A 23,064-nucleotide genomic window follows, 5' to 3' on the forward strand; every position below is an offset into this window, starting at 1 on the left:
TACTGTACATGGTGGAGGAACATATTGCCTGGCTGTAGTCTACTGTACATGGTGGAGGAACATATTGCCTGGCTGTAGTCTACTGTACATGGTGGAGGAACATATTGTCTGGCTGTAGTCTACTGTACATGGTAGAGGAACATATTGTCTGGCTGTAGTCTACTGTACATGGTGGGGGAACATATTGTCTGGCTGTAGTCTACTGTACATGATGGAGGAACACATTGCCTGGCTGTAGTCTACTGTACGTGGTGGAGGAACATGTTGCCTGGCTGTAGTCTACTGTACATGGTGGAGGAACATATTGCCTGGCTGTAGTCTACTGTACATGATGGAGGAACATGTTGCCTGGCTGTAGTCTACTGTACATGGTGGAGGAACATATTGCCTGGCTTTAGTCTACTGTACATGGTGGAGGAACATATTGCCTGGCTGTAGTCTACTGTACATGGTGGAGGAACATATTGTTCTGGCTTTAATCCACTGTACATGGTGGAGGAACATATTGTCTGGCTGTAATCCACTGTGCATGGTGGAGGAACATATTGTCTGGATGTAATCCACTGTACATGGTGGAGGAACATATTGTCTGGCTGTAATCCACTGTACATGGTGGAGGAACATATTGTCTGGCTGTATTCTACTGTACATGGTGGAGGAACATATTGTCTGGCTGTATTCTACTGTACATGGTGGAGTAACATATTGTCTGGCTGTATTCTACTGTACATGATGGAGGAACATGTTGCCTGGCTGTAGTCTACTGTACATGGTGGAGGAACATATTGCCTGTAATCCACTGTACATGGTGGAGGAACATATTGTCTGGCTGTAATCCACTGTACATGGTGGAGGAACATATTGTCTGGCTGTAATCCACTGTACATGGTGGAGGAACATATTGCCTGGCTGTAGTCTACTGTACATGGTGGAGGAACATATTGTCTGGCTGTAGTCTACTGTACATGGCGGAGGAACATATTGTTTGGCTGTAGTCTACTGTACATGGTGGAGGAACATATTGCCTGTAATCCACTGTACATGGCGGAGGAACATATTGCCTAGCTGTAATCCAATGTACATGGTGGAGGAACATATTGCCTGGCTGTAATCCAATGTACATGGAGGAGGAACATATTGCCTGGCTGTAATCCACTGTACATGGTGGAGGAACATATTGCCTGGCTGTAATCCACTGTACATGGTGGAGGAACATATTGTCTGGCTGTAATCCACTGTACATGGTGGAGGAACATATTGCCTAGCTGTAATCCACTGTACATGGTGGAGGAACATATTGCCTAGCTGTAATCCAATGTACATGGAGGAGGAACATATTGCCTGGCTGTAATCCACTGTACATGGTGGAGGAACATATTGCCTGGCTGTAATCCACTGTACATGGTGGAGGAACATATTGTCTGGCTGTAATCCACTGTACATGGTGGAGGAACATATTGCCTAGCTGTAATCCACTGTACATGGTGGAGGAACATATTGTCTGGCTGTAATCCACTGTACATGGTGGAGGAACATATTGCCTGTAATCCACTGTACATGGTGGAGGAACATATTGTCTGGCTGTAGTCTACTGTACATGGTGGAGGAACATATTGTCTGGCTGTAGTCTACTGTACATGGTGGAGGAACATATTGCCTGGCTGTAGTCTTCTGTAAACATTACCAAACGTATAGTCAATCAAAGAATGACTCTGTGAAACAAGGAGTGCATTTACTCAATTCAACTAATCGCTAGTCACTAAATAATTGACACTTAAATAATTCCAGTATACATGAAATACATGACACATTACAGAATAACACAGAGTAAATGACTATCAACTATATAAAACTTAACGTGGATACACTTGTCTTCAGTACAGAATAATCTCCAAGAGAAAGAAAAGTGAGTCTGATACACACAGGAGCTTGGAAGCAAGAACTCAAAGTATGAGCATATTCATTGCCATTTTAACCAAATTCCAGTGAGAACGCACCCCCAACCCAAATGAACAAAAGGCTGGAACAACACACACAGACTCAAAGTGAATGTTACGACCGGACAACAGGGATATGCCTGATAACCAGTCAACCCATTCACTTTAAAATTCATTCACAGTAAAATGAATTTCATCAGTCTTCACACCGCCAACGGTGTCTGTGCACCCAGGACTTCCGCTGGAATGTCTCGCTCCGGAGATTTTCACAGTGAAGGAGTGACTCTCTGAGATGCAAATATATAGCTATCCATCCAAACAATTTATTGAGTCCTCATGCGTGGTCTCGGTGCCAGCAAATCGATAGTCTCGAGTATCACATCTCATTTTTCCACTACACCTTTCCAAGTTATTCTAATTGCACTATCAATGGCCTAGCCATTTAGTTTTCGCTTCCACTGAAATCCTAAGAGTAAACTCTTCAAACAAACATGGTTTGGAGAAACTCTGAGGAATTCCCAACACTCATCTGAAAGCCAATGGGATTTAATATGTATCCTCAAGTGTACTAAATCCTTGATACCTAAGAAGAACTCTAGGAACTCTGGTTAATTTAGTGTATTTGGAAGTCATACAAATACTACTGTTTCAATTTGCTCGATGTGGCATTTAGGCTGGAATTAGAGCTCAGGGCTACAGAGCTGTGGGGAATTTACACAAGAAAAAACACTTAAAGTGGAGCAGTTTTATATTTTGTAACTGGATATGGTAAATATAATACCTGACTCCAAATCAAATATGTGGCCATTTCAGAGCATAATTGTAGGGCTATTATAGAGGTATTTTGCCAATTTCGACATAATTCTGAAATGATGATGTTGTTCCACTTTATTTATATTGCTGGAATTAAATGGGTGTTCTTTGTCTGCTTCTCTGCAGGGTATCTGGATGTTGAACGCAACACTATTCTTACCCGCTTCTTTCCTGAAAGGATTGTAATGACCCACATCTATCCTTGATCCCCAGCGACTCTCCGCCGCTTGCCACGTTTGACCACCTTGCTGTGGTCGACTACCATCTGCAGCTGCTTTTAATTTGCAGGAGCACCACGGTCCCCCTTTTTTCAGCTCTAACGCATATATGACTAATCGCACCAGCCATTTTAAACAACTTGAGCCCTCTCTGGCAATAAATCACCTTGATATGAGCTATTGTGCCCATAATAGAGATATGTTCAGGTGTGTGTGTGTGTGTGTGTGTGTGTGTGGGGGGGGGGGGGCGCCTTTGGGAGCAATTCCATCTCTTCCTGGTCAGCCCACTATTGTGAGACGAACTCAGCGACTGGGACACATTGTCGTCTAAAGCATTGTCTGTTTTAATGATAAAAGAAAGTACAGTGTTTTTTTTACACTGCATTGCAGTCAAGAGATGATTGTCTTTCCTTTTATCTTGGGGTGCAGTTGTATCTCTCTCTCTCTGTCTAACTCGGCACTGCGGGAGATGTCTGAAAATAATGTGGATTTCTATAAAAATCCTTTATTCAGACTAATATTAGAAGTGGAACATCTGATATTAATCTGAGTGGCGCAGTTGTCTAAGGCACTGCATCTCAGTGCTAGAAGTGTCACTACAGGCCCTGGTTCGATCCCAGGCTGTATCCCAACCGGCCTTGATTGGGAGTCGCATAGGGCAGCGCACAATTGTCCGGGTTAGGGGAGGGTTTGGCCGGGGTACTTACTTACTTACTGACTCAATTCTCCCCATGGGGAAATTTTGTTGCAGTGTCATGTACACATTTAAAGTGACGTTTAAATACAAAACAAAATTGACAATACAACTTTCATAACAGTTACATACCAATAAAACCTTTTTTTTTAAAGACTAGCCTGCTGGCCTTACTGCGTCGATAGGAACATTAGACCAAGCTATTTAGGAGGGATATCACACATGGCACAAATTATTGTCTAGTTCTGTTTTTTCTGCTGAGGGGTGTCCTATACCTGCGCCCAGAGGGGAGTAGTTCAGAGTCTGGGTACAGGGGGTGGCTTGGGTCTAAAATGATTTTGTGAGCCTTACGGAGGGCCCTGATCTTAAAGATCTCATCGAGGCCTGTCTGTTGTGACTCCAAGTACCTTGCTTGCTGTGGTGATAATCCTTCTCAGCATTTTTCTCTGGCTGACAGTGGCATTACCAAACCAACAAACAATACAAAAAGTTTAAATACTCTCAATGAAAGATTTGTAAAACAGAGTCAGTATAGTGTACATTAAAAGATCCCAGCTTTTTGAGAAAGTACAGTCTCTGTTGGCTCTTTTTGTAGATCAGGTCTGTACATTTACTCCACTGAAGCATATTGTCCAAGAGGACACCCAGGTATTTGTATTCCTCTACAATCTCTATATTCGGACCTCTGATAGATGTTGCAGAGGTAGGTGTTGTACACTTCCTGAAGTCTATGCACATCTCTTTGGTCTTGTTGGTAGGAAGTCATTGTAAAATAAGAATTTGTTCTTAACTTGCCTAGTTAAATAAAGGTAAAATAAAAAAGGGAAGGGGGTTGGGGACTTATAGTTTGTTAAAGGGGATGGGGCTGGCAACGTATACTTTGTTAAAGGGAAGGGGGTTGGGGACTTATACTTTGTTAAAGGGGATGGGGTTGGGGACTTATACTTTGTTAAAGGGGATGGGGCTGGCAACTTATACTTTGTTAAAGAGGATGGGGTTGGGGACTTATACTTTGTTAAAGGGGATGGGGCTGGCAACGTATACTTTGTTAAAGGGAAGGGGGTTGGGGACTTATACTTTGTTAAAGGGGATGGGGTTGGGGACTTATACTTTGTTAAAGGGGATGGGGCTGGCAACGTATACTTTGTTAAAGGGGATGGGGTTGGGGACTTATACTTTGTTAAAGGGGATGGGGCTGGCAACGTATACTTTGTTAAAGGGGATGGGGTTGGGGACTTATACTTTGTTAAAGGGGATGGGGCTGGCAACGTATACTTTGTTAAAGGGGAGGGGGTTGGGGACTTATACTTTGTTAAAGGGGATGGGGCTGGCAACGTATACTTTGTTAAAGGGGATGGGGTTGGGGACTTATACTTTGTTAAAGGGGATGGGGCTGGCAACGTATACTTTGTTAAAGGGGATGGGGTTGGGGACTTATACTTTGTTAAAGGGGATGGGGCTGGCAACGTATACTTTGTTAAAGGGGAGGGGGTTGGGGACTTATACTTTGTTAAAGGGGATGGGGCTGGCAACGTATACTTTGTTAAAGGGGATGGGGTTGGGGACTTATACTTTGTTAAAGGGGATGGGGCAGGCAACGTATACTTTGTTAAAGGGGATGGGGTTGGGACTTATACTTTGTTAAAGGGGATGGGTTGGGGACTTATACTTTGTTAAAGGTGATGGGGTTGGGGACTTATACTTTGTAAGTTGGAATGAGCATATTACCACATAACCTTTGCTCAGGCAACTGTGACCTTTCTCTCCACCTGCAATCTATAACTTCCCATCTCTCTGAGGTCTTTTTCACCAACCCTTTCAAAGACAGGACAAAATCACTTTTTCAGGACATTATAAATGACGGAGCGCCTCCAAGTTTCACTATAGTCTGCTTCTGTGATTGTTATCTCTGTGCTGGAATGGGTAACAACCAATGAAAGGTTTTAAAATAAAATGTAAAAAAAAAATGAAGGGCACTAAAGATTTGGCCCCTTTCACTTGGTCTCACCTTCTCTCTCCTCCCTCTTTCTGTCTCTTTCTTACTCCTCTCTCGCGCCTCCCTCTTTCTGTCTCTTTCTTACTCCTCTCCCTCTCCTCCATCTCTCTACCTCTTATTCCTCTCTCTCTCTTCCCTCTCTCTGCCTCTTATTCCTCTCTCTCTACCCTCTCTCTGCCTCTTACTCCTCTCTCTCTCCTCCCTCTCTCTGCCTCTTTCTTACTCTTCTCTCTCTGTTTCATTCTCTCCTCTCTACCTGTGCCTCTTTTGCTCTCATCTATTTCTTATTTTTCCTCAATGCATCTTTCTTTCTCTCCTTTCTCTCTCTCGCTTTCCTTTTCCGTGATGGCCGGCGAGTACCATTTTCCTCGCGAGGAACATGTCAAATGAATCCTGTTGCAGATTTTTTGCCTGAATACATTTCCACTGTTTGAATATGGCCAATCTTGTCTAATAAAAGGGCAGTTGATGTAACATGAAATATTCATCAAAGGCCTTCCCCCAAGATTCCGGCACTCTTCGACGCATCTCCATGAATGAGAAACAGACTTGGCCAGACCAAATACTAAGGTAAACGTCCACGCGTGCCACTGAATGAGAAGCCTAGGAAAGCCATCAAGGAGGTCACCTCTATGGTGGATATGCATCTCTGTCACTCCGGTTTGGTTTCCAGTCACACCACGTCTTAATACATCGACAAGTGTGTGCTCGGCGCTCCCGCAGCTCAGTGGCATTTAGGAACAGCTTGTGAGTAGCTGTAAGCCTGTATTTTAGATCATTTAGATGCATGGGTTCATTTGGCCAGAAGAACAGCATTAGCTGCTAATGAGGACCGGAACGGAAAAAGGAACTATTAAACAAGCGCTACCGTATGGTAGCACGAGGTAAAGTCGTGAAAGGCCGAACTTCAGAGTTTTAGAAGGACAACCAGATACTTTAGCAGCCATTAGCCAGGTAGGTTTGTAATGTTTTAAGCAGGGATTCAAGGCTTGTCAACAGCATGGTTTGCAGAAGAGGACAACACATTACACGTGACCACAACTTGGCAATCTCAAACTTCTGTAAAAAAACGACAATTATCAAAACAGTCTTCTGACTGAACATAGACACCAGCTCGACCACCATTGTTTCATCAAATATATTTTTCTCTCCTTTAATGTTCCACAATGCCATTGACATTCTCCGCACAGCAGTTCCCACAGGGTTGAGTATTTCACTACCATTACTACGATCTTATTACTAATATAACATGCTACCCCTTGAACAAGGTAGACTGTAGGGGACAGCACCTTTGAAATGGCTGTGATATTTACAGCCTCATAATTGTTCAAACGTTGTTTACATCGAACTGCTTCCCTGAAGACACAATAAAGGGAAGTCATTGTGTGCAGCAGCAGACACACTGTAGCCCTCCTACTGAGTCCCTGCTGGTGGTTGGTGCTGGTGATGAGGATAACTCCCTGATCTATTGCCATGGCCCCTGGGTGCGTGGGCGCGAGCTGTCAGCACTAGTTTAGGGCTTCAGATGGGAGAGCCTCTCATCCAAGGGCCCTCTGGTGGCCCAACACTCACAGGTGCTAAGACGAACACTAGTCCATGTCGACTGTGAATGGATGGCACTATTGATCCGCCAACCCCAGGATCCTTCAAGCATACTTGACTTATTTTGCATTGAGAGAAACTATGGAATTAAAAAATATATATATTTTCACAAAGATTGTATTTAAATAAATCCGCTTACATACTGGTTGTATAGAAAAATATGAATGTGTAAGTATATTAAAATAACAAAATAGATTAATGTAATGTTGTTTCAGAAAGACAGAAGTTGGAACTTACTGAGATAATTGGGCAAACATGGATGGGCATGAGAATTGGTTTGAATGACTCTATCCACCTGATCCCAACAATCACCTAGAGTAGACTAAACAATCACCTAGAGTAGACTAAACAATCACCTAGAGTAGACTAAACAATCACCTAGAGTAGACTAAACAATCACCTAGAGTAGACTAATCAGTCACCCAGAGTAGACTAATCAGTCACCCAGAGTAGACTAATCAGTCATCTAGAGTAGACTAATCAGTCACCTAGAGTAGACTAAACAATCACCTAGAGTAGACTAATCAATCACCTAGAGTAGACTAATCAGTCACCTAGAGTAGACTAAACAATCACCTAGAGTAGACTAATCAGTAACCTAGAGTAGACTAATCAGTCACCTAGAGTAGACTAATCAATCACCTAGAGTAGACTAATCAATCACCTAGAGTAGACTAATCAATCACCTAGAGTAGACTAATAAGTCACCTAGAGTAGACTAATCAATCACCTAGAGTAGACTAATCAGTTACCTAGAGTAGACTAATCAATCACCTAGAGTAGACTAATCAATCACTTAGATTAGAATAATCAATCAACTATTCCATTGTCTTCTGTAACTTGTTTTATAATAATGCGCTGAGGGGCTCTACACGTCAGCATTGAAGATTGAAAATGACCTATCATCGGACTGGTTGAGGAGGTTCCTCAGATGGGAGCTGTATGAACAACTTCTCAAGCTCTTAAGCTTTAAGGGTATAAACGGTATGCAAAAACATCATTCTGGTGTACATGTGCTTTCAAAGGCCCATGTCCCAAGTCTAAAACGCTCATAATTTAGAGTCACTTTTGATGAATCCTTCTATGTCCCTAGGCTTTTCTGCCGAGATTCAAAGACGAGTGCGAAACATCAAAACATGTTGAGGTCATTATATTCCACTCTGAATGAATTCTCCCATTTCACCTCTATGACTATCATTTTATGACTAGCTAGTCCATTATTTAGAGCCAATAGATGTAAAGTCATTCTTGGAAATAACAGCAGTAGACTACTGATTGACTTTTTCAAGAGGCAAATAGGGTTTTGTTTCGCCGACAGTCATCAGTAAGTAGTTCAGAGAGTCCAGTGCTAAACTATGAATTTCTGCCTCTACTGGAAAATGAACAATTGTTGACACTGTCTGCCAAAGATTTACACTATGATATTAGCAGACAGGATGATGAGTCACTGTTATTATTCAAACGGACCGGAGAATTGCAAAGCATCGTGATTAGTGTAAACAAGCATAATTATACTTGATAAAACCTACTAACTGTGTGCATTAAAATAGACCTTTACATCTCTACTTGACTTCTTTTTATGTTTCATACTAGTGAGCGGTATGGCTTGGGAACATTCTGCCACATGCAAAACTATTTAATAGATTAACAACTTAACTTGAAGCATCACTACATCACTAAATGTACAAACCTTTTGAGATGTCGTCAAGCCTCACCAGATATGAATAAAATAAAATAAAATGACATTGTATTGGTCACATACACATATTGAGCAGATGTTATTGTGGGTGTAGCGAAATGCTTGTGTTCCTAGCAGTAGTGCAGTAGTATCTAACAGTGCAGTAGCATCTAAAAACGATTTGCAACAATACACACAAATCTAAAGATATACGTCACTCTATGAATCTCCATAGAGGCAACTTAGCAACCGTAAAGGAAGCTGGAATAGAATAACTTGGTTTAACGTCACCAGCTGTGACAAAGTTTTGTTATTCGCCGACCTGGCAGGATATTGTACCCATTCATAAGACCATGTGAGGCATTTGTTTTTCATGCATCAACAGACTTCCTGTCCTTGGAGCTACAGTACACTGCACCAAGTCCAAGATCAGAGGAAGAACAAGTACACAGTCCACCGTGGACTCGACATGATACTTTCGCGCTGCACTTCTAGTCAAGGATCTTCGAAGGAGTGAGACTACAATGCTTTGTCTGGCTTTCACGTGGTGCAAATGACAGCTTGCCATCCGCACAGTGTACCGCCGGAGATAAATTATGCAATAATCAATTTAAAGATGTTTGTAGCCGAGATTGCTTCGGTGTATGCTGTCTGATGTTTGATTTATTTCCAGATCTGACGCTTGTCTTCCAAGACGTCTGCTTTGTTTCGCAAGGTGCCGTAAAAATGTAATACTTTGAGCTCTCGGAGCAAATTATACCAATCTCTAACATTTTATGGCTGACATGTACTTTTAAGTTTGAGATTGGAGCAAATATATAAATCAACCTAGAGGGGCTCCCTGAACTAGACGGTGAGAGCTGAAGCACAGGGGCAGATGATGCTTCACCCGCTCTGAATAAAAACAGGCCTGTTTCCCAAAGGGAGATGTCAATCTTCCTGTGCTTAATATTTTATTATCTTTATTAACGTTGAATGACAAAGCAACCAACATCTGGCGGGCAAAGGGGACATTTGCACTCTATCTTTGATAAGTTATGCCACATGAAACAACCACAGAGCGTCCCGCATCCATCCGGCTTAGTCCAGTTGAGATGCTGCGTTGCATAGCGCAAGCGATGTTGACAGAGCATGATAGAAACACAACACATGAGGTGAAGCAGGGTACTCTCAGACTGATGTCCCGGTAGTCTTTGTCGGCTTCGATTCTCAGTTCATATTCAATGCAACATTCAAGGAGAATTGTTCATTCACTTTTACTTAGTACATGCATACAATGCAAAGCGTTGTAATGAATAACATTTCATTCCATTTTCAATCCATTTCCAACTGGATTTGTCAATGTGAAGACTCTGGGGATTTGTGACTATAGGTGCAGATACTGCCTATAATAATACTTTGAGAGTATGGAGTGTGTGCTCCTCTTCCACACTTCATTAGTTTGGCTAGAGAACTGTTTCCACTAGTTTCCACAGCCACAAAGTCAAAACGTGCTATGTCTGAAAAATGTTTGAAAACAAAAACGTGCCTAATTTTTTTTGCTTAATTACCCACAAGGTTAGCAGTGTGTTTAAGGTTAGGGTTAGTTTTAAAATCACATTTTAAGAAGATACATTTTATAAATAGGCAGGGTTTATGACTTTGTGGCTGTGGTAACTAATGACGACCCTAGAGAATGCACTGGGACAGAAGCAGAAGATCAGACTCGTTGGGAGAGCCAAACAGGATGTGAAAGCTCAATCAGAATCCAAATTGTACAACAGAGGGGAGAGTAAGACTGCTTGGCTCTCGCTCGAGTGAGAGATGGAGGAGGGGGAGCATGGGGAGAGTAGGAGAGATGGGGAGGGGGAACATGATGAGATTAGGGGAGATGGGGAGGGGGAACATGATGAGAGTAGGGGAGATGGAGGAGGGGGAGCATGGGGAGAGTAGGGGAGATGGGGAGAGGGAGCATGCGGAGAGTAGGGGAGATGGGGGGGGGCATGGGGAGAGTAGGGAGATTGGGAGCATGGGAAGAGTAGGGGAGATGGGGAGAGTAGAGGAGATAGAGGAGGGGATATGGGGAGAGTAAAGAATATGGAGAGAGTAGAGGACATGGGAGAGGTAGATGAGATGGAGGACGGGAGATGGGGAGATGGGGAGGGTTGAGAATATGGAGGAGGGGGTATGGAGAGAGTTGTGGAGATGGAGGAGGGGAAATGGGTAGAGTAGGGGAGATGGAAAATGGGGAGAGTAGGGGAGATGGAAGATTGTATGGAAGATAAGGAGATGGGGAGAGTAGGGGAGATGGGGAGATAGGGAGAGTAGGGGAGATGCAAGATAGTATGGAAGATGGGGTGAGTAGAGAAGATGGGGAGAGTAGGGGAGATGGAAGATTGTATGAGAGATGGAGGAGAGTAGGGGAGATTGGGAGAGTAGGGGAGATGGGGAGGGGGGGAAGAGATGGCCTGCCAACCTTGCCCCAGTGAATGAGTTTACAGACTGTGCATGCAACACGTCACACATCAGGTGCCTACAGATTGGGAAGTAAACTGCCGGCCATTCAAATGCTAATTCCGACTTCTCTTCTGTCACTCTCGCTTTTGGAGAGGGAGATGCACAGACTCGCATTGAAACGCCACATGGCCCCGACGAGTGTTCCCAACACGCTTTGTAGCAGTGTTCTCAATGCTCCTAGCAGAAGCTACAGTTGAAGTGCACCCAGTTCCCAGAGGTGGGCAGCATGCCACAGCCACCCCTTCCTTCACATACCACAACACTGTCACTACCTCGGGGTTTAAGAACACAGTGACTACCTCAGGCTTAGGCTGGTCAGGGTTTAAGAGCACAGTGACTACCTCAGGCTTTTGGCTGGGCAGGGTAACTCTTAAGGATCAGACTTTAGCCCAAAATGACATACCCAAATCTAACTGCCTGTAGCTCAGGACCTGAAGCAAGGATATGCATATTATTGATACCACTTGAAAGGAAACACTTTGTAGTTTGTTGAAATGTGAAATTAATGTAGGAGAATATAACACATTAAATCTGGTAAAAGATAATATAAAGAAAAAAACATATTTTTTTGTTTTTTTGTTTTATCGTCTTTGAAATACAAGAGAAAGGCCACAATGTAGTATTCCAGTTTAGGTGAAATTTAGATTTTGGCAACTAGATGACAGCAGTGTATGTGCAAAGTTTTAGACTGATCCAATGAACCATTGCATTTCTGTTCAAAATGCTGTATCAAGTCTGCCCAAATGTGCCTAATTGGTTTATTAAGAACACAGTGACTACCTTGGGCTTTCGGCTGGGCAGGGTTTAAGGGTTTACGGACACAGTTTTACCTCAGGCTTTTGGCTGGGCAGGGTTTAAGGGTTCAATAACCTAGTTACTACCTCAGGCTTTCAGCTGGGCAGGGTTTAAGAAAACCGTCACTACCTCAGGCTTTTAGCTGGGTAGAGTTTAAGCATGACATTTGTTTTGTCCCTCCCCCTCCTTCACTTCTGGGTCCAAGAGAACTTGAAGTCTGTTGGAGTTAGTGCGCTCATCCTCCTCCCTTGAAAAAACAATGTGACCATATGACAGGTTGGTAGGATGACGTTAAGTACAAAACATGCGAACCAGTCTCCTTGGTGACATTTCTAGGGCACCGCTGGAATTGTCAAAACAAACTCAGGACACAAACTGAGGAGGGCAGTAGAAAGCCCAGCACCTGTGACCATTTGAAAGGAGCAGGTGCAAGACTGTTCATTAGGCCACCCCAGCCTGACACTGAAGTCTTTAAGTTGCAGTCTGGGGCAACGTGTGAGGGACTGCCCGGGGACTGGGGCGAGACATCAAGGTGAGCAATGCAATTCCAGCTTGAATAATGGAGTGCTTCCCTTCAGCCTGACACCTGTGTTTCTCATGCAATTTCACCACACTGTCCCAGCAGCACCTGGGAGCTATTTGGGCTCCCCCTGGAGTCACTGGTTCACAAACAACTCTCGATTCACAATTATTCTGTGGCTAGTTGCCATTAACGTCATATTGCAGACACTTTTATGCAAAGCAACTTACAGGAGCAATTAGGGAACATAGACAGATTTTTCTCCTAGTCCTCTCAGTTTTTGAACCAGCAACCTTTACTGGCCCAACTCTCTTAACCGCTAGGCCACCTGCAGCCCCAAGAAGTTATTCTGCACCCAAATTGTTTCACGTCTCGAAGAGGCTGTGGAGAGTATAGCAATCACCTGAACAACATGAAGTGAAAGAGAATACCCCCTACGAACTGGGTGACGAATTATGTTCATAGAATTCTTACAAAGGACACCCAGCATAGTACCGGCACTGATTTAAATCCATTGTAATGTATCAAACCGCAGGTCTATTTTCACCACAGGTAATCCCTTGATGAGTGCAGGTATGAAGTCATAATCACGCATACATTTCTACAGTTGCTAAGCACACCATATAATACATCCATGGACGAACCATTGTATGTTGGTAATAACAGTAGATTAATACACAAGGAGGCAAAATCCCCTGTGAGCTTTGGAGCCCACTAACAATAATGACTACACTGTAAACATTAAGACATAAATGTACCGGAAGCTAAGAGAGGACGTAGGCAGCAGCCCAGCCTGCACACTAAAACACACACAGGCAGGGAGAATGATGGCAAACTATCTTCCCCAGCAGGCCTCTCTAGCAACATATGTTTGCAAGTAATTAAAATAAGTTCCCAAGTGGGTACCGTGTCATATTGAAATACAATGTGCAAAACAAATTACCTTTCCATGGCAGGGGACAGGAGACCAGCGTGTTGGAGGCTCCTGCCAGAGTGGAGAGTGGCAGAGGCAAGCTCAATTGATGTATTGACTTCTAATTAGTTTGTCAGGGGTTAAAGCTTTCCAGACCAATGTAATAATTGATGAGAGCTTACAGGGAAACAGAAAGGTAAGAGCAGCAAGCCATTCCACATTAAGATATTTTTTTAAAGAGACTCATCCACACGGGCAGAGGAGGTTGTGCATTAAATATATATTATTGTGGTTGAAATATTTATTGGGAGCTGTGAAGTTGTGACTGCCTAAAGCTGTAATGTTTGCATATACTGTATACAGGTTTCATTGTCATTGTCTGTGGAAACATAGCTTTTTTATGCACACACACACACACACACACACACACACACACACACACACACACACACACACACACACACACACACACACACACACACACACACACACACACACACACACACACACACACACACATTCCCATTCTCTGTTCAAACTCTCCTTCAGATGAGTCCCAAGATGGGCTTGGCGAGGATACAATTGGTGTGTTTTACTGCAGTGTGTCTAAGGGGGCTTCCCATCAGGCAGACAGACAGGTGATTGGGCTTTGAAGCGGCTCCATCTTTCTCATTGATGAAGGCCAGAGAACGGGGCCTCCCCTCAAGACCCCATTAAAGGGGAAGTGAGGGGCCACGGGTTTGATGTCCAATCCCTGGGAAGCCTCTGCCCTCAACACATTGGGTGCGTCCCAAATGGCACCCTATTCCGTTTATAGTGCACTACTTTTGACCAGGGGCCATAGTGGCATTTGGGATGCGAGCATTATGTGCCACGTGAGAGTGATCACAGCTTATTAAAGTGGAAATAATGACTCCTCCACCTCCGGCATGAAATATTTAACAAGGACAAAGAAGACAGACCCAAAGGTGATTTATACCTGGTGAGCAAGGAGGAGGAGAAGGTGGACAATGCCTGTCCATACAGAGCATTTCGCTGTACCTTGATTAGCCTGTGCTCTGTTACCTTCCAGCACTATCCCTCATGTGAAATTAAAAGTTCCCATTTTGATGCATACAGCAATTCACAACTTACCTGTGCTACAAATCGACAAAAAGGATATTTTAATTCAATAGTATTCCAATAGCTTCTTAAGAGAGGGTTATTGAAGCTGGTTGTTGTACAGTATACGTAGTATATAAAATAGTTGTATTATTGCTAATTGAAGGCCCCTATAAACAGCAAACCATTTGTATTATTTGTTCAAGCATATGGACTACTGTGGTTTACTGTCGACATTGAAATATCTAGTTAAGTTAGTAGGTCTTTTTATCATTGGTCTAAATATTCTGTACAAGAAGCAAAATCATTTACAGTTCTTTTCTCTCATTCAAGGTAGCGCCTGGAACACAAATACTGGCTAATGTTCCTTGAGAAGAAAGTATCGATGTATTTATTTTTCCATGGTCTTGAGTAAATTAGCTTTTTTCCCCCCATGGGGAATCTGGGGGAAAGAAGCGGAGTGAAAATGCTCTCCATCAAAAGTGAGTGAATTGGATTTTCACAAGATGAATGGCTCAGACAAGAGTTTACTCCAATTATAACATGAAGAGGCTTGAGTTCTAGTGCTGCCAATGTGGTCAACCGCAATTAAGGTCGATTGGACAGAGGTATCAGGAGCACCAATTGCGTAAACATATTTACACTGCTAGTAGAGAGAAGTTAATAGACAAAATGATAAATGACGCTGCAATCAAACATTTCCAACAAGAGATATCATCGTATAACATGACAGCTTCTTCAAATTACATATGCGAAAACCACGACATTGAGAAAGTCATTTCAAACCACAGCTGTCTTTTCGATAGAGCTTCGATAGAGCCAACAGAGCTTTTAATTCAGTGCAATATTATACTGACTGCCGACTAAGGCTGTCTTGGCTCTTTGTGTGGCCATCTCTCTCCATTTCAACACATTTTCCATGGAAGTCATAGATAGGATTTGGTCAGGAAAAGCTTGAGTGGGTCTTTTATCCTGAGTCCTAACAATTCTAACTTTCCATTAAAAGCTGGGCCATACAGCATTGAAGCATGACATCAATATACGTAGCTGTTTTCATGGTAGAGAAGGATGAACGGATGTGTAACTTTTAACCCGTATCAAGGTTGGACATGAGCTAGTTTGATGAGAGCGATGGAAACCTACCATACTGGTTTATTGTGAAGCAATACAATGAGTCATTATGACATTCCACAGTTATTAACATAAGCCAGGCCTTACCTTGCTGAGGCCCAGACTAAACCTTTACCACAACTCTAGTGTACTGGTTAATCATGAAGCAATACTACTGTTACTGACATAAGCAAAGCCTTACCCTCCCTAGACTAAACCTTTAATATGACTCTAGTGTACATTGTAAAAAAAAATATATTGAGATTCAGTTAAAATTACACATTTTAAGTAGCCAAGAAAATTTGCAAAATTGGGTTGAGTTGAAAAAAATAGATGAATTAACTCACTCAAAATGTCATAACTTATTAAATCAAGTTGAGTTAGCAACAAACAATGTGTTTACTCAACTTAGAAATTCACCATGAAGTCAAAACAACTGAAGCAACATAACAGTCGTGTTGACTGTAATTGTCTTAACTTATGAAATCAAGTTGAATCAGCTAAGAACTACGTGTTTACTCGACTTCGAAATTCACAACCAAAAAGTCAAATCTAATGAAGCAACATAAGAGTTATGTTGACTGAAATTGTCAAGTTCAGATGACTTCAACTTATTTTGGGGTTGCTGAGCTCTTAGAATAATGCAACCGTTAATTAATTTTGACATTTACATTTTGGTCATTTAGCAGATGCTTTATCCAGAGCAACTTCACTTACTGAATTCAACGAAGGTAGATAAACAACCACATGTTAACAATAAATGTTTTTCTTTAACTGTTACTGAGAACACTTTAAGTGTTGTGTTGGTTGGTTGACTTAACTGAGTGCACTGCCAGTTTTCAAACTGGTGAAAAAGCTCACACATTGAGCAAGAGACAGATGGGAGCATAAGGTTCCCTACTGAAATCTGTGTTATATAATTGTTATGGTCAGGGTTAATGTTGTTATGTCAATGTATATATGGTCTACTGATAGTAAGTTAGATTCATTGAAAATATGAAGTCATTTCAAAATGGAGGCTAGTTATTTCTACTAAATTGATTAACCTGCTGAGTGTAGGGGGCAGTATTTTGATGTTTGGATGAAAAACGTACCCAAATTAAACTGCCTATTTCTCAGGCCCAGAAACTAGAATATGCATATAATTGTCAGATTAGGATAGAAAACACTCTAAAGTTTCCAAAACTGTAAAAATATTGTCTGTGAGTATAACAGAACTGATATTGCAGGCGAAAACCTGAGGAAAATCCAACTAGGAAGTGCCTCTTATTTTGAAAGCTCCCTGTTCCATTGCATGCCTTCCCTCCATTTAAAGGGATATCAACCAGATTCCTTTCTCTATGGCTTCCACATGGTGTGAACAGTCTTTAGACATAGTTTCAGCCTTTTATTCTGAAAAATGAGCGAGAACGATCACATCACATCAGTGGATGGCTGGGTGCCAGCAGAGTTTTGCATGCGCAACAGCTTGGAGCAGACATTTTCTCTCTCTCTCCCATTGAAAAAGCTATGGTCCAGTAAAAATATTATTGATTATTTTTTGTAAAAACAACCTTAGGATTGATTATAAAAAACGTTTGACATGTTTCTACAAACTTTACGGATGCTATTTGGAATTTTCGTCTGTCCCGTCGTGACCGCTCGAGCCTGTAGATTTCTGAACAAAACTTGCCAACCAAATGGAGGTATTTTGGATATGAAAATAATCTTTATGGAACAAAAGGAACATTTATTGTGTAACTGGGAGTCTCGTGAGTGCAAACATCCGAAGATCGTCAAAGGTAAGCGATTCATTTTATTGCTTTTCTGACTTTCGTGACCAATCTACTTTGCTGCTAGCTGTTTGTAATGTTTTGTCTGCTGAGAGAGATGTCCTTACATAAACTCTTGGTTTGCTTTAGCTGTAAAGCTTTTTTGAAATCTGACACGCCAGGTGGATTAACAACAAGCTAAGCTGTGTTTTGCTATTTTGCACTTGTGATTTCATGAAAATTTAATTTTAGTAATTTAATTTGAATTTGGCGCTCTGCAATTCAGCGGATGTTGACGAAAATTATCCCGCTAACAGGATGGGAGTTAAACTATAAATAGAGGTTAAACTGACTATAAAGTTGACCTGACTTTATTTTATTAGTCAAAGTAAATTTGGTGCTAGTTATATTAAGTTTAAAGTTGAAGTTATCCTAACTAAAGTTGAAATTGATTCAACAAGGAATAGTAGGTTATAATGACAAATGGTGAAGTTGACTTAGTCAAAGTACATTTGGTGTAAATGAGGATAGCTTGAAATTCAAAGTTGATAGAACTTGAAAAAGGCCATTCAACTTTATGACTCTGATAACAAGCTAAAACAACAAATATTTTGAATCATGAATCATGAAGCAATACTACTGTTACAGACATAAACCAGGCCTTACCCTCCCCAGACTTGGACTCCAGAAGTGTCTGAGGCTGAAGATGCCCAGGGTTAACATCAAGAAGACCACCCCTAGAATCAGGGCTCCTCGCTGGTAACTCCGGTACCTGGTCTTCTTCTCTTTTCCGACCTCCACCTAAGGAGAACATTTTAAAGAAAATGTTATGGTACAAAATTGATTTATATAGCCCTTCTTACATCAGCTGATATATCAACGTGCTGTACAGACACCCAGCCTAAAACCCCAAACAGCAAGCAATGCAGGTGTAGAAGCACCTGAGAAGCACTGCTAATCCATTCACACCTCAGCGTGGTTCATGTACATATCTTATAATGTCATTGAAGAAGTAACTATAATTTAAAACTTTAAAATAGTCTCTCAACACTTGGTATACACCTGCAGTGAGGATTTTTTTTATTCCAATGGTAGTGTTATAACATTGTAATAACCACATTATAACATGACATCATTTAAATAGTGTCTGACAATCATTTATTGATGCAAGATTCCTAATGTTGCTTACTCTCCATAGCCTCTATAGGCCTACTCTACAACATTGCAGAAATATTATATCAATAATTATATCAATAAAAAACCCACATACTTCTTTATTATAGTATTAATGCGGTTCAGCATGTCATTTTGAACCTTGTACAACATTGCAGTCCCTTGAGAAGAACTAGGAGAAGGCATCTGAAAGAGGAATTGGAGATTGAAAACTTGGCAACCTTGCCACCTGTACAACTCCTTACTCTCTGTTTCCAGGCTTCCATTGATGAAGTTGGTGATAAACATATGCTTGCAACTTTGAAAAACTACTTTCTGGAAGTACCTTACTATGCCCGCACGAAGTAAATAATCAGCATATGGAAAATCTGCAGTGCTTCAGAGATACTAAAAGGTCACGTTTATTAAATGTTTCCTCCAATTAAAACTCTCCCCACTGAACTCAATTCCCAGAGCTCAAGGCCACAAATGAATAAAACAGGGCTTTTGTTCCCCCTCAAAGCTCCAGGGGTGAGGGAATGAAATGTTCTAATTCACACGCTTTCAAAGGTTTCCGAGGACCATGAAAAGAAGACATCGAAAACGGAGCTAACTTCGATTAGCAAAATTGTTCTTCCTTAAAAAAGAATTGATCAATTTTCTTGCATCTAAGGCAATGATAAAAAGGATACGTTATTCAAATACAATATCTTGTTTAGGAATGCAGAACAAATGGTTAATTAACAACTATGAATTAAGGTAGAATTGAATGACTGTCATTGTGCTTGCTAGGTGCTTGCTAAATGTGTATATTGGGCTTCTATAGACTATACTTATTGAGTCGTAATTTACACTAAACTTGCTTTTAAGGTGATAAGATGATGATGCTGCCAATGTTTGATGACTAATGTCTAACCAGCAAGAATATGGATTTATAGAGATGGACAGATAGTTCTCTCCGCGTCTGGATTTCTATCTGGCTTTCATCCCTGACAGATCCGATCATACTTTCAACATGAAGAATGCAAAAGTGAAATGTATGTATTTTAGTATGCACATATAATGCACATGTACACTATATATACAGTATGTGGATCCCCCTTCAAATAAGTGGATTCGGCTATTTCAGCCACACCCGTTGTTGACAGGTGACTAAAATTGAGAATGCAGGCATGCAATATCCATAGACAAACATTGGCAGTAGAATGGCCTTACTGAAGAGCTCAGTGACTTTCAACGTGGCACCGTCATAGGATGCCACCTTTCCAACAAGTCAATTCGTAAAATTTCTGCCCTCCTAGAGCTGCCCCGGTCAACTGTAAGTGCTGTTATTGTGAAGTGGAAATGTCTAGGAACAACAACATCTCAGCCTCGAAGTGGTAGGCCACACAAGCTCGCACAGTGGGACCACCGAGTGATGAAGCACATAGCGAGTAAAAATGGTCTGTTCTCAGTTGCAACACTCACTACCGAGTTCCAAATTGCCTCTGGAAGCAACATCCGCACAAGAACGTTGGGAGCTTCATGAAATTGGTTTTCCATGGCCGAGCAGCCGCACACAAGCATCAGATCACCATGCGCAATGCCAAGCGTCGTCTGGAATGGTGTAAAGCTCAAAGCCATTGGACTCTCAGTGGAAACTCGTTCTCTGGAGGGGTGAATCACACTTCACCATCTGGCAGTCCGACGGACAAATCTGGATTTGGCGGATGCCAGAAGAACGCTACCTGCCTGTATGCACTGTAAAGTTTGTTGGAGGAGGAATAATGGTCTGGGGCTGTTTTTCATGGTCCAGGCTCCTTATTTCCAGTGAAGGGAAGTCTTAATGCTACAATGACAATCTAGATGATTCTGTGCTTCCAACTTTGTGGCAACAGTTTGGGAAAGCCCTTCCTTGTTTCAGCATGGTTTGATCAGTGTGGAAGAACTTGACTGGCCTGCACAGAGCTCTGATCTCAACCCCATCAAACACCTTTGGGATGAATTGAAATGCCAACTGCGAGCTAGGCCTAATCGGCCCAACATCAGTGCCCAACCTCACTAACCTCTTGTGGCTGAATGGAAGCAAGTCCCCACAGCAACGTTCCAACATCTAGTGGAAAGCCTTCCCAGAAGAGTGGAGACTGTTATAGCAGCAAAGGGGGGACCAACTCCATATTAATGCCCATGATTTTGGAATGACATGTTCGACAAGCAGGTGTGCACATACTCTTTGTCATGTAGGGTATGTGATAAACCATAGTAGTAGCCATAAACATCCAATGTGGCACATCAAGGCACCGGGTCTCCTCTCAAGGTCTGATGATAGGAAACAGAAGGATACATAATCACAGGGCCAGAAATACCTATCATAAAGAGAATTTCTCCCAGCATGGAAAAAAATGTGTCCTAAGTCTACTCTCTCCTCCAGCAGCTTGCATAAGCAGTGGAAACTTGACTCGAGGACAGTTTAGACAGAATATAAATTGCACAGAGAAAGAGAGAGCGAGAGAGAGGGAGGGGGTGGGGGGTGGAGAGGAAGTGAGAGAGGAGTAGAGCGTTTACAGACAGGCGACTGCCAGTCGACCAGTGTTAATCAGGTTTTAGGGTTGACAATCAGCCAGGTGGTTGGTACCTCTATAGCAGGACTCAGTCTGTGATGAGGGAGCCTGAGGACCCCTGCTGTTCTGAGACAGAAAGAGAGAGGGATGGAGCGCTTACTTAAAAAAATAGAAAGCTGCAAAAGCTTAACAACGGGGCAGTGGGGGGTCATGGCAGTGGGCATTTTTTGCCATCCTTACACATATCATTGAATTGTGGTGGATTAAGGTAACACACAAACAAAACGTTTAAATTATTCCACAAGACTAGTTTAAATTATTCCACAAGACTGGACTAAGAGTAGTCCACTTTGGATTCAGTACAATCCTATTGATTCCCTCTATTCACATCTTAGCGAGTCTGTTGTAACAATTGACAAAACCTTCACATGAGAGAAGAGTGTGATGGATGAACAGCTTCTTAATCTCTTATTGGAATGTACGATTTTCATTTGGTACCAAAAGCATAGACACACAACAGATGAAATAAATAGCAAGTCACTGTCACTTTTAAGAAGCAGAACTTTATGTCCAACATCACATTATTCGGGAGAATATCTATGGATTATAGAGGCAATGTGGTTTTTTATTCTGTAAGAGAGCAATAAGCACTCAAAAACAGCCACAGACATATTGAAATCTCACTGTACGTGATAACACATGTTATTGAGGAATAAAGTCCCCTAGCTCAGGTGAGTCTGAGGAAGAATAAACAACACAAGGACCCAAGGAGGCAAGGTGGAGAGGAAAGATGAGTAAAATATGCCTCTGGAAACACTCAGGCACCAATATCAAGTCCCCTTCTATTTGTGATTCCAAAGAGAAAACATTCGGTGACTGTATGATGTCAGACATAACTCTAGGCATTTGTTTTATTTTATTTATCTTAGCCTCACCATGACCTTCAGGTCTCTCAACCCACCTAAAACTCACAATATACCAATTGCAATGGCTCTATTCTCTGTAAGGTAGTTTTTTCCCAATATGCATGACAAAATACTGACATTTGTTGTCATTGTAATTGCATTCATTGTCTTTTCATCACCCAGTAAAATAAATACTGAATTCATTACTACTTATTACCAATATCAATTAACAACAACAAAAAAGACATTAAGACTCACATCTTTCCATAGAGCCTGTTGACTGCTGGACTGAGAGCTATTTTCCATAATGCAAGCCCAGAGGAGAATTCCTTCAGATTCACCCGTCCTAGCTGGTAAAACTACTGAGTCTCTAGAAGGAAAAAAGTCCAAACTTCATTCCATTGGTAATTTCAGAGTGCACTGAAAGGGGAGGGATGTTTTAGATGGGATGGAATTACCAAAACAATTGTGATTCCCATTATAAGAAAAGCAGATGTTTCCAGTGGAAATGTGCTCCAAACTCAAAGAGTGAAATACCTTATTTTTTTAAAATCTTCATTTTATTTAACTTGGCAAGTTAGTTAAGAACAAATTCTTATTTACAATGACGGCCTATTGAAAGGCAAAAGGCCTGTGGGGATGGGGGCTGGTAATACAAAAATATATAGGTCAAAACAACACACAGCACAACAAGACACAAGGTAGGTTTTTAACTATAAGATTCTGTACTACAGTCAGGAGAGTTATACTCATTTTACTTTAAGTTGTATTCCTCTTGGAGGACAAGTCAACTTTTGAAAGTGTTTGAGAAAATACATGGAATTATGAGAAAGAGAAGGCAAA

The 23,064-nt window shown here is 41.7% G+C and overlaps 1 protein-coding gene across 1 annotated transcript in view; it reads right to left on the reverse strand.

Annotated features, from left to right (window-relative positions):
- The window catches only part of tnmd (tenomodulin), an 88,683-nt gene extending 66,047 nt beyond the window's left edge, over nt 1–22,636 (reverse strand). The window contains exons 1-2 of the mRNA XM_021561493.2: nt 22,480–22,636; nt 18,291–18,425 (exon numbers count right to left, since the gene is read on the reverse strand). Coding sequence (XP_021417168.2) covers nt 18,291–18,425; nt 22,480–22,527 — 183 coding nt within the window. The 5' untranslated portion in view covers nt 22,528–22,636. The remainder of the gene's footprint in view (nt 1–18,290; nt 18,426–22,479) is intronic.
- Between the last annotated feature and the right edge of the window lie 428 nt (nt 22,637–23,064).

Source organism: Oncorhynchus mykiss, chromosome 14 (assembly GCF_013265735.2).
Source record: "Oncorhynchus mykiss isolate Arlee chromosome 14, USDA_OmykA_1.1, whole genome shotgun sequence".
In the NCBI taxonomy this organism is placed as follows: Eukaryota; Metazoa; Chordata; class Actinopteri; order Salmoniformes; family Salmonidae; genus Oncorhynchus; species Oncorhynchus mykiss.